This window comes from Rhineura floridana, chromosome 8 (genome assembly GCF_030035675.1).
Source record: "Rhineura floridana isolate rRhiFlo1 chromosome 8, rRhiFlo1.hap2, whole genome shotgun sequence".
Classification (NCBI taxonomy): domain Eukaryota; kingdom Metazoa; phylum Chordata; class Lepidosauria; order Squamata; family Rhineuridae; genus Rhineura; species Rhineura floridana.
The window spans coordinates 118,996,119-119,014,165 of record NC_084487.1 but is presented as its reverse complement, the minus strand read 5'-3'; the positions used below and the strand labels follow the sequence as shown (position 1 = coordinate 119,014,165).

Sequence of the window (18,047 nt, the reverse complement as noted above, 5' to 3'; positions counted from 1 at the left end):
TGTTTACACAGCTGGCAGGCCTCAACAACAGATCAATGGGTCCTCAGCTTAATTCTCTGATACAAAATTGCATTCTGGTCCCAGCCACCACCCCGATTCCTTCCCTTACCAGTTTCCAACTCTTCAGGGAAACAGGAGATTGTACATAATGTTATTCAACACCTACTGTCCATGGCGGCCATGGAACCTTTACCTCCAGGAGAATTCTTCTTCAGCATCTACTCCATATTCTTTGTGGTGCCAAAGAGGGAACAAAATTCCTGGTGGGCTGTTCTGGACCTCATATTTCTAAATCAGTGGGTGGTGCATAGGAAGTTTAGAATGGAAACACTGGTGTCAGTCAAGGAGGTTCTCCATCCTTGAGACTTCTTGTCATCAATAGACCTCAAGGAAGCCTATCTGCACATTCCCATCCACCCCAGTCATCGAAAATCTTTTCGTTTTGCTTACAATCACCAACATTTCCAATCTTGAGCTCTACCCTTTGGCCTAGCTTTAGTGCCGAGGGTATTCACAAAGGTTATGGTTGCCCTGGTAGCTCATCTTCGCCTGCAGGCATCCATATCTATCCCTACTTAGATCATCTGCTCATTTGCTCACCAACAAAGTCACGGGCACTTCAAGATATCAGAATCACCTTAATCGAACTCCAGTCTCATGGCTTCCTGGTGCATCTCCAGGAAAGTCACCTGAATCCTATGCAACACCTGATTCATCTAGGAGCTTTTCTCAACACAGTCAATGGGTCAATTTCTCTTTTACCGGACAGGGCACAGTCCATCAAGATAGCAGCCCTCAAGTTGATGTCCAAAATAGCAGACCTAATGTTTTTAGCAAGGGTCTTACATCTACTAGTATCAGCATCTCAAGTTACTCCATGGGCCAAACATCATGCAAGGTCTCTTCAGTGGTTCCTTCTCCCGTTTCAATGTGCCATCGCCCTCAGTCAGCACATTCAGCTCTGACTCACTCCTGCAGTGAGGGCAGCCATGACCTGGTAGACCCAGGATCAGAACCATCAGAAGGGTCATTCCTTCATGGAACCATCACAGACACCAGTAACTTCAGACACCAGCCTCAGTGGATGGGGAGCCCACTGCCTGCACCGCATGGTTGAGGGTTGTTGGTCTCCAGTAGAACAAATGAAGAAAATCAATTTGTTAGAGTTAAAGACAGCACACTTCGCCCTGCAGTTCTTCATTCTTCATCTCAGCCTATCCCGTGTCCTCTTAAGAACTGACAACACTACTGTAAAAGCAAAGATCAACCGGGAAGGGGGGACGAGATCTGCAGAACTGCAGGCAGAGGCCTCCCTGCTTCAGAATTGGGTGGAGGTTCACCTTCAATCCCTGTCTGCTGAACACATCAGTGGGACATCCAGTGTTCAGGCTGATTGGTTGAGTTGGCAACCAGTGAAACCAGGGGAGTGGATGCTTCATCTGAAGATCTTCCTTCACCTTCAGCATCACTTTGGGAAGCCCCTGGTAGACTTCTTTGTGTCAGAAGACAACCATCAGCTCAAGAGGTTCTTCTCGAGATTCAACTCCCCCAGGGTGAAAGGTCTGAATGCTCCTACCGCATCTTCGCCCAGGGGACTGCTTTGTGCTTTCCCTCCAATGCCCATCCTATCGCAGGCCCTACAAAAAATCAGGGAGGAAAGAGCTTGAGTGATCTTGATAGCCCCTTTCTGACCTTAACGCCCCTAGCTGTTGGAGATTCTGACTCTGGCAATCTCTCCCCCATGGCACCGTCCACATCTTTTGGACATAATCTCCCAGGGCCCTGTACTTCACCCAGACCCAGCCTGGCTCCAGCTGACAGCCTGGGTATTGAACAGAAATGTCTGAGGTTTGGTCTTAACTCTGAGGTCATTGAAACCATCTTGGCCTCCAGATGCCCATCTACTGTTCGCATTTATGCCTCAACATGGAAAGCATTTGACTCATGGTGCTGCTCCATTAACTGTCTGCTGATAAGGCAACAATTTGTCATATTCTGGCCAGGATGGCCTTAAGATGGGCCTTAGACCTAACACCTTGAAGAGACAAGCTGCAGCAATTTCTTCATTTATTTCAGACACGTGTCTGCACCTCTAGCCGCCCATCCTCTCCTGAAACATTTTCTACAGGGGGCAACCTGAAAGTATCCACCTACTGTGTATAGATTTCCCTCCTGGGATTTGCACAAGGCACTTTTGAGCCCTTATCCACAATCCCACTAAGGATGCTGTCTTTGAAAGTCATTTTCCTCGAGGTCACAACATCTGCTCTCAGAGTTTCTGAACTGAATGCCCTTTCGGTGGCCAAACACCTTTGCATTTTTCATAAAGATAGGGTCATTCTCTGAACAGATCCTTCCTTTATTCCTAAAGTGTTGACAAAATTTCACAGACAGCAAGAGCTAATTATGCCAACTTTTTGCCTGGTTCTATCCCATTCCTTAAAATGTGCTTGGCATTATTTAGATGTCAGATGGGCATTGAAGGTCTATATTGCCAGAACTAAGGACGTTAGGCTAACTGACACACTTTTTGTTTCCTTCCACCCAGCCTCACTGGGACGGAGAGTAACCTCTTCCACTCTCTCCAGATGGATTAGAGTGTGCATAGCTCTCGCCTACTTCCACCCCTCATAGAATCACAGCCCGCTCTGCAAGAGCTGCGGCCACCTTGGCAGCTCTCTCAGCTAATGCTTGTTGTTTTTTAAAATGTTTTTAATGCTGTTTTGTTTTAATGTATTTTAAGATCTGTTTTTGTGATGTTTTAAAGTGTTTTAGTGCTTTGTTTGCTGCCCTGGGCTCCTGCTGGGAGGAAGGGTGGGATACAAATTAAATAAATAAATAAATAAATAAATAATGCTTCCATGGAGGAAATTTGCAGGTTGGCAACATGGGCACCCCAAGTGCTTTTACCAGGCACTATAAAATTAATACTTATGCCTTGGCAGAGGCACTTTGGCAGGAGGGTCCCCTAGCAGGGCCTTCTTGACTAGGGGGCAGCCTTATTTATTTCCCACCCTACATGGAAAGCTTTAGAAAACCCCAGTCTGATGAGTTTCTTCCAGCAACACGAGAAAGAACCGTTGGTTCCATACCTGAATGGTAGTTCTGTTTTGCTGGAAAGAAACTCATCAGGCTATACCCTAGTAATGGCTGCCCTCTTAATTATACTGTCAGTCTACAATTTTTACATAAGGATTTTTCTTTGTATCTACTCACTAATAGGAAAGTAGGCCTTTTGTCTATTGCTCTTATATCTCTTTTAACCTGTTCGAGCTTGGTGAGGACGCAAACTGAAGGAGTGCATTATGGGAGCTGCCTACTTCCTTCAAAGTTGTCTTTCCTGCCTGCAACCACAAGGTGGCACCAAAACCCAATCTGATGAGTTTCTTTCCAACAACACAAAACTACCATTCAGGTGCGGAACCAATGGTTCTTTCAGAGTGTATGGAGTGAGTTAAGTGGATGTCTAGATTCTAGTTACTATCCATAATTTTTCAGTACAGGCGTATCTGTTTTAGTTTTTAAGGACAATAAAATTGTTAAATAATGTAGCAAACATTGCCAATGTAACTTTTTTTTTAATCCTCTCCAGAAATGAGTTCATAAAGATCTGCAGAAAGGAGGTGAAGGTCCCTGGTCTGATGATCATGAGAGATGTGTTAATTGCCAAGTCAGAGTTTATTCCAGATCAGAAAGCAGTTTCAAAAATACAGGATTTTCAGGAAGATGAAGAGCTCTTCAGTTATTGCACATTGCCTCAGGTAAAAATAACCTGAACACAAATAATCTGCATTTTTTTGTATTAAGTCCTAATTGATGCTTTCACACTAAATTTAATTCTGAGGAAACTTGTGATCTTTAGATCATAGAATCATAGAATAGTAGAGTTGGAAGAGTCCTACAAGGCCATCGAGTCCAATCCCCTGCGCAATGCAGGAATCCAAATCAGAGGATTCCTGACAGATGGCTGTCCAGCTGCCTCTTGAATGCCTCCAGTGTCGGAGAGCCCACTACCTCTCTAGGTAATTGATTCCATTGTCATGTGGCTCTAACAGTTAGGAAGTTTTTCCTGATGTCCAGTCGAAATTTGGCTTCCTGCAACTTGAGCCCATTATTCCGTGTTCTGCACTCTGGGATGATCGAGAAGAGATCCCGGCCCTCCTCTATGTGACAACCTTTCATGTACTTGAAGAGTGCTATCATATCTGTCCTCAGTCTTCTCTTCTCCAGGCTAAGCATGTCCAGTTCTTTCAGTCTCTCCTCATAGGCCTTGGTTTCCAGTTCCCTAATCATCTTTGTTGCCCTCCTCTGAACCCGTTCCTGTTTGTCTGCATCCTTCTTGAAGTGCGGAGACCAGAACTGGATGCAGTATTCAAGGAGACCTAACCAGTGCTGAATAGAGAGGAACTAGTACTTCACACGATTTGGAAACTATACTTCTGTTAATGCAGCCTAATATAGCAATATAGATATGGTCTATATAGCCTATTCTAAGAATGCTGAAGTACGTTACTCTAGAGAGTTGTTGCAGTGTTCTTTAGCCACAGGCAAGGCCTGTTCTAAATATGCACCTTCTTTTATCAAGTTGTTAGCATGGTATGAGAGTGATGTTCTGTCAAGAACATACAGTACACTCTATTGAAAGTTAGGTGACATTGAGGGTGAAACAATGCATGATGCTAGAGATGCATGAATGGGGTCTCCCATGACTTTTTTTTTATAAAAGTTGAAAGCAGCCACCAGCAAGAAAAAAAACCCTCTTCATCCCACTTGCCAAGTATTCCTATATAGTAAAATTGCCCCCCCTCCCCCAAGAGGCTCTTTGCTCCGTGTGGGAAAAGTGTACTAGTAACAACAACAACTTTATTACGGTCATAGACCAGAAATAAAGTGTACTAGTATATTTTTCCCTGTAGGGCAAATAGGTTGGGGGAGAGTTAAACTGAGAAAATGGCATGGGTGGGGCCAAAGGATTACTCCCCTCTTCTAGTGCTGCAGTCCTAATTGAAATATCCCCACCCCACCCATATGGCTGTCTTTAAATTAAGAAAGCAAATCCCGCAGTAGATATGATCTGCTGTTTTGTTCCATTTGACTCTAATATGAATTGAGAAATGCTTAGAGCTAAGGCCTAATTTTTGCTGATTGCACTCAAAGTCTAGTGAAAGCTAGAATGCATATACGGTAATGCTTATTGATCACCATGGATCATGGTCCACTATGTCCTACATAGAGTAAACCCATTGAACTTAATAAACCTAAGTTCATCATGTCAATAGATGACATGTCAATAGATGACACGACTTTACTGTTTCTACTCTGAGTAAAACTACCACATTATGTTAATTGCCATGTTAAATTTAAATTAACATAAAGCAATTTAAACTTTTTTTTCAAAATGACTGTGCTATAGGAATAGAGGACTCCAGACAGCTTTACTGCTGGATGGGAGTTATATAAAGGCATCTTCTTGTTCATTTCAATGAGATATTTACAAGGAGATATATGCCGCACTGGGCTCCTATTGGGAGGAAGGCTGGGATATAAATTTAATAAATAAATAAATATACCTGGTGGCTTGTGCCTATAACTTGTATGGTGTCACTTTCTACACATCACAGTAGCCTTGCAAACAAATTTAGAAGTCTGTCAGCAGTACATAAAACTGGTTGCTTCTTCAGCATTGCTATATTGATTTGGTACATCCATTTGAGTCTTGCCTGCATAATACAGTGGTTTTAGATGCTTTTTAGCATGTTTAAATACGCATCTCATGAGATACTTTCTTCACCTTAGATAATAAAATATGTCGAATGCTTCACAGGACCAAACATCATGGCTATGCATACCATGTTGATAAATAAGCCTCCAGATCCTGGTAAGAAATATTTGAGCAAATGATAAATAAAATACTCTGTTCAAGAATGCAAGCATTTGTTAAAATATTGGTGGATTTGCCCTTTGCTTGTTGCAAGGTCCTGTTATATACTTAGAGAGTTAGTTGCTGTAATACAAGTCTAAATGGAGATATATAGAGAGAACTTTTTTTTCCTGTTGAGAGCCTCATTCCCTCTGGGGATAATCTGTGGGCAGGGACAGAGCCAAATGTGGGTGGGGTACACATTTCTCTCTTTCTGTCACCCTCCCCGATTTTTTCCCTTCCTTACAGTCCTCCAGCTGATTTTATCTAGATGGCATCTTATCCACTCCTGCTCTAGGTTATTGGTTTGCAGTTCTTTTTGCTTCAAGGACTAGTTGGCCATTTAAGTTCAGAGCCAGAGATGTTGGTGTCATGTCATTTTCTTTTCTCAAATTGTGTTCAATGGTATACATGCATGCATACTCTGTGAGCTATAAACACTAGTGCACACATAGTGAACAAAGCCAAGATAATAGCAACAAGGAGTGGAAGGGGTGATGCCTCCCCTCTGTTGTAGGGGATGTGGGGAGGAGGAAGAGCTCCACTGAAATGGGCTACAGATTTCTTGGAGGCTGGAAAGCAAGTTGATTAACGTAAGTTTGCAGACACTTAAAAAGTATTGGGGGAGGGCACAAAAACTGCTCCATAATAGCTCAGTGGCATGGAATGTTGGCTGCCTGAGTGAGAGAAAAAACAAGCCAACTAGGTGGGAGGGGAGAAATAGAATTGAGGGCTGAAACAGGAGGATTCGTGTATATGTATTTTAAAACCATCTCATTCTGGATAGGTCACTTTCTGCATCACACTGAGAATTTATTTTGAAATGTCCTGAAGGATGGAAGTCAGAATTACCCATAGATACGGAGAAAGTAAAGCATTTAATGCAGCTTGTCCGTTACCCACTGCCCACAAAAACAAACAAAAAACCTCCAAAAGGTTGCAGCAAAGATTTAGGTTTTTAAAAAAAAAAAAAAAACCCATGACTGCTAATACAAAGGCCAAAGCAGATGCAGTGTCCTGTTTCCATATTACAGTTTGGAAAGGGAGTAACCTATGACAGCTCTGTAGTATAGTTCACACTGAATACTGCAAGTCAGGCTCTTAGTGAATTTCAACAACCTTATGGTGTTGTCCAGAGATATTAGACTCCTATAGAATGTTTAGTAGGTTACAACAATGGTGCCATGTTAATCCATTGCTTTTATCCCCACTTTGCAAATTGAGCTAAGAGAGTAGCATACAACAACCCTGCAGTAGTAGTTCACCGTTAGAACCCTATTTCTGGTAGGGCTGCGCTAAGAGAGTAACTCCAGCTCTGCAATGTAGTCCACTGTTAATACTGAAGGCCAGAGGTAGGGCTACTTACATTGCCCCCTCCAGTGTGCTCCTACGCCAAATCCAGCACTCAGTTGCATGCAGAAGCTTGATGTTCCATTGACAGACTAGATGCAATTTTAAATGTTCATATTTTGCACATGAAGTAAGACAAGTTAGAGTCTTTGATACTAACTTTTGTTTTGCAAGCCCTCAACTACAGGCTCACATAAAACACACACAGCAGGGCCCCACTGCATCATTTTGTTGTGCAACTATGCTTGTATTTAGTTAAGTTTGATAACTAATTCTGCAGCTAAGCTAATGCAAATAATTTTTTGTAGGAAGGAAGTCCTCTCGCCACCCAATGCATCAGGATTTGCATTATTTTCCATTCCGGCCTGCAGATCGCATTGTTTGTGCCTGGACTGCCATGGAGAGGATTGACCGCAGAAATGGATGCCTGGTAGTTCTGCCAGGAACTCATAATGGGTCTCTGAAACAGCATGATTATCCTGAGTGGGAGGTAATCTTTTTATGTCTGCATTGTAAGGAGGGAATAAGGGAGTATCAACAGACTGGGGGGCAGCTGATAGCAGTTTTACAAACTGAGTAATCTTTTAATTGTTCTCACAGTCTTGATCTCTGGCTACATTTAGAGATCAAACTTTTCACAGTACTGTTACCTTTAGCAACCTCAAAACCAGTGTTTTAAATTAAGCTCTGAAATCAATGGGCTACCAGTTCAACTGGTATGGAATTGATGTAACATTGTCAGAACACCTCCCCCCACCCCCGCCAGCTGCAGCCTGTACCAGTTGGAAGTTTCTAAACTATCTTTTAAAGGGATGCTCAGATAACTTTTTGTTGTTACTGGGAGCCAGCCATCCAAGACACAAACCTAACAAGACTAACCAAAGTTTTTGTATGTTCATCATGACACAGAGTTAACTCTGAAAAGCCTCAACTGTAGAAGAATACTGAGGCTGAATCAATGGAACATGTGTTGCTGAAGCCCACTACAGTTAAGACTTTTTAGTTATGCTATATTGAGTTAGTGTCTCAAGCTATTAATTCTGGTCCACATTCCACAACAGGAGTGGCAGCAGTAACCTATGCTATGGCAGCTATTTTTAATAGTCTTTAAATAGAAAAAGTAATATTTATGCTGGTCTTATAGAGTACACGAGTGGAGGCGCAGAGTATAAGCCTGAGGGGTGTCAGTGACCCCTTCTTGTAAGCTTTGTTTAGAGAAGTTTTGTTGGCAGAATAAAGAGCCAGCAGTTTACTCCACAAAGTAGGAAGGAAAGGGTTAAGCCGACTCTAAGCAGAGCCAGGGAGATAACGAGGCTCAAGTTGCAGCAATCGAGCAGCTGGAGCCACTAATCACTAAACGAGCCCAAGGTCCATAAAACCGCAGGAAAAGAATGTGTGGTGTGGGGGAAAAGGCTAGGAGATGTTATGTATGTTGGAGTATGTTACTGTTGTGTATTACCTGTGTACCAAGGAACAAGTAAAGTATTTGGAACCCAGACTACTGTTTCTGCTTCTTGCTCTGTATGCTCCTAACAGCTTCCAACATCGGGTTATGGGCCCAGTCCAATAGCTTGGGCTACGGAGCAAAAATAACGAAGAAGAACACAGCTTGTATTCTGAAGGTGAGAGGCGGTGATGGTGGCATATCCATCACTATTGCCCTTAGAGCAACTCCATGACTCCAATTACGCCAGCTGGAAAGTCTGGATGGAAATGTATTTACGCAGAGAGGGTCTTTGGTGTGTTATTGACAGAAACCCCCCCATGGATCCACCCTCTGAGGAATGGCTACGTCTGGATGAAAAGGCTAAAGCCTGTGTGATATTGGGACTACAGGACAGCCAGCTTCTCTACGTAAGAAACCAGCAAAATGCGAAGTCCGTTTGGCAAGCCCTTCGAGATGTGCATATAAGAAAAACAGCAGGAAGCAAAGTAAGACTTGTGAGGAAGCTGTTCCAAACGCGTCTAAAGGAAGGAGACTTCATGCATGAACACTTACAAACAATAAATAGCCTGTTTGCAGAGCTGCAGGAGAGGGATGTAATATATTCTCCTCAGCAACAGGTTTATTTGATTCTCTCTACGTTAGATGACTCCTGGGATGCGTTAGTATGCGCATTAGAAACTATGGATGAAAATAATCTCACTCTGGAATATGTGTCAGGTAAACTAATCCAGGAATGGGAAAGAAGACATGAGAGAGAACAGAAGCAAGTCGCAAACAGTCCAGCACAGAGAGACGAAAGGACAAAAGCATATGCAGTAAGACTATGCTTCAAGTGTGGATCAGATAAGCATCTGCGGAAACAGTGTTCAGCGAAAAAGGAGAAACATAAAAAGGAACTTTACTCAGTGCGTGTTGTGAGAGCTGAAGAAGAAACTAAACAGGTTACAGAAGAAACAGAATGGGTTATTGATTCTGGTGCAACCCATTGCCTTGCTAAAGAAACAAAGCTGTTTCAAACACTCTCCCCTGTATGTGAAAACGTAACGTTAGCAGACGGCACAAAAAGAGAGGTAAAAGGGCGGGGTACATTGTTTATGTCAAGTATCCAAACTCTAGTAACAAATGTATTATACGCGCCTCAATTATATAACAACATAATGTCTGTTATAAAGTTAAACAATATGGGATATGATGTAAGGTTCTCAAAAGGGGTGTGCGAAATCAGCAAATGGGGTGTAGTAACAGCCAAAGGAACTCTAGAAAACTCCCTCTATGTGATAAGGCAAAATCCTGAATGCATAGCTAATGTAATTCTTAACAAGCCACCTCACGATGGCTATATACATATGTATCATAGACGACTAGGGCATGCTTGTTTTGCAACCTTGCAAGAGACGCCCAAACACAGCGCTGACGTAAAGTACAAAAGCTGTGCGAATTATGTTGACTGTGACATCTGTAAAGAACATAAATCAGCAAGAACGCCCATACAGAAAACATGTGATATAAAAGTGTCAAGAGCGTTTGAGTTAATCCATATGGATTTAGCCGGTCCATTCCGGAAGTCCAAGGGTGGTGCCAGATTTTATTTGGTACTAGTAGACACGTTCACCAGGTATAGTTTTGTGTATCTGCTTAAGCACAAAGCGGAAGCAGAAGCACATATAAAACACTTTATAAAATGGGTGGAAAACAAATTTGATGATAAGGTGACACAACTGTACTCAGACCAAGGAGGTGAATTTCTATCAAAAGGGTTACAGAATTTTTTGAAGGAGAAAGGGATAAAACAGTCCCTAACGGCTCCTTTTACTCCCTCTCAAAATGGTTTGGCTGAACGCCGAAATAGATATCTTCAAGAAATGTCGCGAACAATGTTATATGACTCATCATTGTCATCAGTGTTTTGGGGAGAAAGTCTTATCTACGCAAATTATGTGCAAAACAGATTGTTTGCTAAAGCAGTAAATTGCAGTCCCTGTGAAAAGCTCTACGGCTGTAAGCCGAAGTTAAGTCACATAAGAGCTTTTGGAACGCCTTGTTGGGCTAATATCCCAAAAGCCCAAAGGAAAGGCAAACTGGCCCCTAGGGCAATTAAAGGAAACGTGATAGGATATCAACACTCTGCATACAGAGTGTGGGTACCAATTAAGCAATGTGTTATTGTAAGCAGAAATGTAAATGCAAATGACAAAACTTGGGAAACAAATAGAGAAAGTATTATGGTTGATTTGGGATGTGAAACTCCACAGAAAATCACAGCAAAACCACAATTACATGCAGGAGAAATAAGCACACCTGCAGTAATTAAGCAGGGAACAGCTGAAGCTGACTCTACTGTAGGTAGAGAACAAAGCAGCATCACAGATGCTGTAGAAACACAGAACGCAGATCCGGAAATAGAACCCCGCAGATCTTAAAGAGCCAACCTGGGAAGACCACCGGATAGGTTCACGGTGTCCATGATAACTACACACGATCATAGAGCAGAGCCCACATCTTATGACATACTAAATGATTTCCCTAATATAGAAAAAGAAAAATGGCATGCAGCCATGCAAGAAGAAATAAATGCTATGATGAGTAATAACACATGGCTACTTGAAACACTCCCACCTAACAAAAGAGTGATAGGGTGCAAATGGGTGTATAAAATAAAAAGGGCTAGTACGGGTGAGGTAAAAAGGTATAGAGCACGATTAGTGGCAAAAGGGTTCTCACAACAGCATAGTGAAGACTATGATGCAGTTTTCGCGCCGGTGGTACGGTATGAAACGGTTAGGCTGATCTTAAAAGTTGCAGCCACCAATAGGCATTTAGTGTTCCACTATGATATTAACACAGCTTTTCTATATGGAGAATTGGCTGAAGTCATTTATATGGAACAACCAAAAGGGTTTGACGATAACACAGGACGTGTATGTAAATTAAATAAATCCCTATATGGTTTGAAACAAAGTGCCAGATGTTGGAACGCAAAGCTAAATGATGTACTACATGAAATGGGATTCAAGAAAGGAACAGCTGACCCATGCCTATACCTCAAGAGGGAAGGCAATACAACTACCTATTGTTTAGTATTTGTGGATGACATCTTATATGTATGCAGTGATGAAAAACAAGAGGCTGCGTTTAGCGACAAGTTGGCAAGCCACGTAGACATTAAGCGCTTAGGGCCGGTAGCACAGTACCTAGGGACAGAAGTCTGCAGACATGCTGATGGCAGCTTCTCTCTACACCAAGAAAACAAAATCAGACAACTGCTAAACGAGCATGGCATGGCGGAATGCAAGCCTGCAAAAACACCCATGGCTGTAGAGTTCCAGAAGGAACAACACAGCGGTCCTCCAATAGACACACAACAATATAGACGCATCATTGGCAAACTTCTGTACCTCACTAACACCACACGGCCGGATATATGCAATGCCGTGAGCATCTTAAGTAGGAAAGTAGAATGTCCAACCCAACAGGACTGGACAGGGGTAAAGAGAGTTCTACGCTACCTAAAAGGGTCAATACAAAAACAGCTAACCCTGTCATGTAAACAAGATGAGGGTCTAGTCTGTTACACAGATGCAGACCACGCAGCAGATCCCACTACCCGTAAATCCACATCGGGAGTAGTTATTATGTATCATGGTTCTCCTATGAACTGGCACAGCAAGAAACAAAGCATGGTTGCAGTGTCAAGTACGGAGGCAGAATACATAAGTCTATCTCTAGCACGCTCTGAACTGGAATGGTTCGAACAGCTGTTCAAAGATGCGTCTCTGCCTATATACAAACCATATACTGTCTTTAAAGACAACCAGGCATGCATACAGCTCGCACTGTCGGAAGCTCATACCAAACAAACGAAGCACATTAGTGTTCGTTTTCAACATGTGCGAGACTGTGTGAAATGGGGACTGATCCGCCTACAATATTGTAAAACCGACAGAATGGTGGTGGACGTGTTCACTAAACCACTCCCTGAAGAAAGGTTTGGGTTACTAATAAGTGAACTAGGTATACGTTGAACCTGTATTACTGTGAAATAAACGTACAATGTACAATGTAACCAAATGTTCTGTAAATAATGTATGTATTCTTTGTGAAGCAAAGTGGGAACTGTTGGCAGAATAAAGAGCCAGCAGTTTACTCCACAAAGTAGGAAGGAAAGGGTTAAGCCGACTCTAAGCAGAGCCAGGGAGATAACGAGGCTCAAGTTGCAGCAATCGAGCAGCTGGAGCCACTAATCACTAAACGAGCCCAAGGTCCATAAAACCGCAGGAAAAGAATGTGTGGTGTGGGGGAAAAGGCTAGGAGATGTTATGTATGTTGGAGTATGCTACTGTTGTGTATTACCTGTGTACCAAGGAACAAGTAAAGTATTTGGAACCCAGACTACTGTTTCTGCTTCTTGCTCTGTATGCTCCTAACAGCTTCCAACAAGTTTCAGTCAGTGACTGCATAGATTGAGTACATTCAGGGGTGATGACTATGAAACATAATTCATTACTTTTATATATCTGAAAATCAGCTTATATGTCTATACCAGTGGTTCCCAAACTCTTTTCTCCATGGACCACTTGAAAATTGCTGCGGGTCTTGGCGGACCACTTAATCATTTTTCTGCTTGTTGTAGCAATTGTAATTAGTTGTGCTAGATGTTGTATGGATTTTAATTGTATTTTATTGCTTCTTTTATTTCTTACATTGTATTTTATTGAATTACAATTTAAATTTCATAGAATAAAATACAATTTAAGAAATAAAAGCAATAAATTTACAATCAGAAATCAATATGAATATTTAGCAAGGAGCCACCACGGACCAACTGAAGGAAGCTCATGGACCACTGCTGGTCCAGGGACCACAGTTTGGGAACCCCTGGTCTATACCATAAACCTAAGTTAATTTTAATCATGGTCTTCTCCCAAGCAACTTTGACATGAGGTCTGCTTTCTCCATGTCTACTGCAACATTTAGTTTATTACTGAAAAATGTCTTTATTTTGTACAAACTAGGATTTGCAGCTCTCTGGCTTGAGTTATACTCTAGACATTATATTAGAAGGCTTGAAATCACTTGAAATGAAAAATTCACTTGCTTTGCTGGGGAAAACGTTGTTTCTTAAAGTTGAGCATGGGGAGATTGTGATAGCTGAATCTGGACTCACTTTACATGGCATTTTGTACTGCCAGATGTGTGGATGGCGTAGAGATGTGAAGGCCTGGAAAAAGACTGGAAAAATTCAGGGGGGACACTTTTTTTTCCAATGGAGAAACAAGGCAGGATGGCCATTGGCTACACATCCAGCTTGTGAGCTTCTGAAGGCACATTGCTGGCCACTGTTAAAAACAGAATGCTAGGTGATATAGACCTTGGTGTAATCCAGCTAAATAGACCTTGTATTTGTAAATCAGTTCTAAAAGTTTTTGAAGTGTGTTTCCAAAGAATATTAGGAGAAAGAAGATAAATCATTCTTTGATTTTCCAGGGTGGTGTAAACAAGATGTACCATGGTGTGCGTGATTATGATAAAAGTATGCCCAGGGTCCACCTTACTATGGAAAAAGGAGACACAGTGTTTTTCCATCCCTTGCTAATCCATGGCTCTGGAACAAACAGGACTGAAGGGTTTCGAAAGGTAAGATAGTTGCAAGCTGTGAACACCTGAATTTTGTGTGTGTTTCTTTAAATGTTCATTTCATAAGTCAAGACTCTCCCACGTTTTTAATTAACATTTGATGCTGTTTCTTAATCTCTTGTTTAATTTGTTTTGGAGAGTGAAGACTAAAACTAAGTACCTACATATTTTTAGTTTAAATCCGGTATAAAGAATGATGGACTTTGCATTTTATAATTTCAAGTCATGCAACTTCTCATCAAGGTAACGAATTTTCCTGTGCAGTGGAAATCCTTCATTCTCATTTTATGAGAAAATGTGTCAGCCATTTAGAAATTGAAGGCTGGGATGCTGACTTGCTAATAAATTTTATTTGGTGGGTATGTGCAACAACCCCTCATGCTGTCCCTGCAGTACTGCAGAAATATTCTTCTTCTTTAATGAGGTATTACCATCAAAACCTGAGATGGCATCCTATTGTTTATCCATTTCTTTGTGGGGGTAAGAGGGTCCTCCATGGAAGGGTGCCCCTTTGCCATCCAACACCTGTTTTCCTGGGGGCAGCTCTAAAAACAGTCACCTAGGAAAGTAATGGAGAAATGCTTCCATTGCTTTGCTAAGGAGGTGCTTTTAATAGCTTTAGATCAGCTTTGAAAAATGAAGTGAAGGTATTTCTAATTTGGGATTATGTTACTTTTTCATTTCTGAATCTATCCAATGGAGTGGAGCAAGATTACCCATCTCTAGCAGAATTCTTTTAGAATTAACCCAGTAAGCCTTCAGTTTCTGTTTCTCTTGATGAATTGCTTTTCAAGTAAGCATGTTGGATGGTAGGAGAGGGCAAGGTCCTTTGTGGCTACACAGTTTACAGTGAGGTACCAAAGGAGGGTGTATGTTCGGTATGTAATTCCAGTGTAACACCTAAAGAGGGAACGTGCATACTTCCTATGCATTTGGAAATACGCAGTTTCCCCTTTCAGCAAGTCCTACTTGCATCTCTTTACAGAAAGGCATTTACAAAAGAGAAAAAATTGTATATATATGTATTTAATACAGGCAATTTCTTGTCATTACGCAAGTTGTGACTGCCACTATACTGATGTGAAAGGCACTATGCAAGAGAACATTGAAAAAGAAGTAGTGGAAATTGCAAGAACCAAATATGGTATAAACTCACCTCTCACCCTAAAGGTATGCATTGTTTATTAATGTCCTGTATCAAAAGCATTTTGCATGATACCTCTGACAGTATTAGGAATAATTATTTCAGGAGGAGTTTTACACTTCGACACTGAACAGGTCTGATCATCGTTCTCCCTCTCTTTCTATATAACATATATTCTTCTATATATCCCTCCTTTTATATAACATATTATGATGCTATGTTCTTGCAGGATTATCCCACACCACACCCCATCATTTTAGGACCAGCACTAGGCATGCTGTGTTCGTTTGGCTGCAGGCAGCAAACTGAAATGTTACTGTGTTTAGCATGATTATCAGATTAGTACAAATGTCTGTCTATGGGGGGTTAGGTGTGCCTCCTCTCTGTAACTACACCCACATCCAATGCCAAAACAGAAGTTTATTGTTTTACTGTAATCCCAAATTGAGACATAACAGGTATACTTGCTGCCTGAAGCTGCAACAGGGTTCCTACTGGATTCATAGTGAGGGCTGTGTAAAACAGGCATGTAAAAAAATGAAGTTCTGCAATAAATTAATCTGAATTTTGCACCAAGAAAAACTGAGTGCTGTATGAGCAAATGTTTGCATTATGTGTGTCTATCTTGCATGATTTATTACTGTCTTGTATAATATATTGTTGCTCTCTTTATGTAAACTGCCCTTGGGATTTTTACTGAATGGTGGTATAGAAATTTCTACAATCAAATCAACATAGTAATTCTGCTAGCCATGGAGAAACCAATGCAGGGATTAAATCACCATCCCCCAAGTATGGAAAACCTTATTCAGCTACCTCTCTGGCTTCTGAGGTGTGAGCAGGCATTGCCCACAGAATTTCAAATCTTATTTCTGCAGCCAAGAGGGCTAGCAATTCACTTTTTCCAATGAAAGCTGAAATTCTGAAGCAGCTGAATTTTATCCTGTCTCATATTTTTAGTGCTCCAGGAATTACAGCATACACACAGCCCCTGGTTATGGCACAAGAATGTAGCTTAGCCACTGAAGTAATACCAGAGAAAGGTTTAATTACTGACTATGTTTGCTTCCAAACTACCTATAGGCAGAGCTGTGTATATTGTTTCATAGGCTGAATCCTGAGAATCTAATATTCCATTTTTATTTTATTTTTTAAAAGAATATTCAAAGCCTTTAAGGATAAGCTCTTTGGACAGTAAGTGGTGAAGTTTCGGCAGTGGAGGAAATCTGGGATTTAGTGAAGATTTGGGATGTGAACACAGCAGTTACAGAAACTACAGAATTTACACAGTTTCCGAGTTCAGTATATTTTAAAATGGTATAGAAAGTAGGAAATCACATTATGACCAAATCACATTGATTATCTCTTCATTTAACCTCTCCTTTTTCATGTTGAACAGATGATCAGCAGTATCAGTTCTTGTCACCTATTGAAAGGGATAATGGGATAATAGAGGTAGGCTCCAGTAGTGCCTGTTTCTGTTGCTATTTGCGCTGAGATCAGAACCAAAACCTCAGGCAGAAACTAAACTTCAGGGTGTGGTAGGAGATTCCTTTCATATACAGCTGCTTGCATGTACATTGGGAATGATTTTATGCACCAAAATGTGTTTTTCCCCCATCCTCCGCCATGACAGAACTTTCCTATTTTTGTTCTTAGGACGTTTGGATGTTTCGAAGTCGTCTTGTTAAAGGAGAGAGAATAAATCTTTAGAATTCTACCCAGATGCCAAGACTTAGAAAATGATGTGCTGGTTTCTTGAACTGCCTGAGAGAAACTGTGATCCCTTGCTCAAAAGTGTTCAGAAATGTTTATCATGTTGATTTTTTTCAATTATTATGCAGTAAAATAATTTTGAAGTGTATTCACATTTAAAAATGAATGTTGAGGCTGAAATTCTAGGCACACCTACTTGGACACAAACGCCGTTCCATTAAACATTACTTCTGAGTAAACAATATGCTTAAATTCACACAGAGAGCCAGTCTGGTGTAGTGGTTAAGGTATTGGACTATGACCTAGGAGAACAGGGTTCGAATTCTTACACAGCCATGAAGTTCACTGGGTGACCTTGGGCAAGTCACTACCTCTCAGCATCATTGGAAGGCAATGGTAAACCACCTCTGAATACTGCTTACCATGAAAACCCTATTCATAGGGTCGCCATAAGTCAGAATTGACTTGAAGGCAGTCCATTTTCCATTTTAAATTCACACATCAAGTTAATTTAAATATTTTAACTGATGCACTTAAGATGTTTTCTTTAAAACTATTTCTGTAATTAAAAAATAATCAGGATCTCCTTGTATGTCCTCTCTTAAAATGGAACATTAACTCAAGAACCAGAGTATTTTTTTAATCTGCAACAGGATGTAATTTTGTAGGTTTGATTTAGATGGAAATATCACTTATAGCAGGTTTCCACCAAAGATTGCAGCTAGTTTTGAATAGCAAAGATAAGACATTCCTGGATTTCTTGCAACCAGAATAATTTGTTTGTTCACATTCTTTCTGTCTACAAATGTCTGCAAAGTTGCTGTTTCCCTTCCTTA

The 18,047-nt window shown here is 41.2% G+C and overlaps 1 protein-coding gene across 3 annotated transcripts in view; it reads left to right on the top strand.

Moving 5' to 3' along the window:
* The window catches only part of PHYH (phytanoyl-CoA 2-hydroxylase), a 31,013-nt gene extending 13,446 nt beyond the window's left edge, over positions 1–17,567 (top strand). For 2 of the 3 annotated variants that reach the window (XM_061582269.1, XM_061582271.1), the window contains 6 exons: positions 3,593–3,761; positions 5,797–5,878; positions 7,579–7,760; positions 14,202–14,351; positions 15,387–15,521; positions 17,155–17,567. In XM_061582269.1, the coding sequence (XP_061438253.1) occupies positions 3,593–3,761; positions 5,797–5,878; positions 7,579–7,760; positions 14,202–14,351; positions 15,387–15,521; positions 17,155–17,208 (772 nt within the window). In that variant the 3' untranslated portion in view covers positions 17,209–17,567. Of the gene's footprint in view, positions 1–3,592; positions 3,762–5,796; positions 5,879–7,578; positions 7,761–14,201; positions 14,352–15,386; positions 15,522–17,154 lie in introns of those variants that run through there. The other variant, XM_061582270.1, reaches the window with a different exon arrangement.
* The last annotated feature ends 480 nt before the right edge of the window (positions 17,568–18,047 follow it).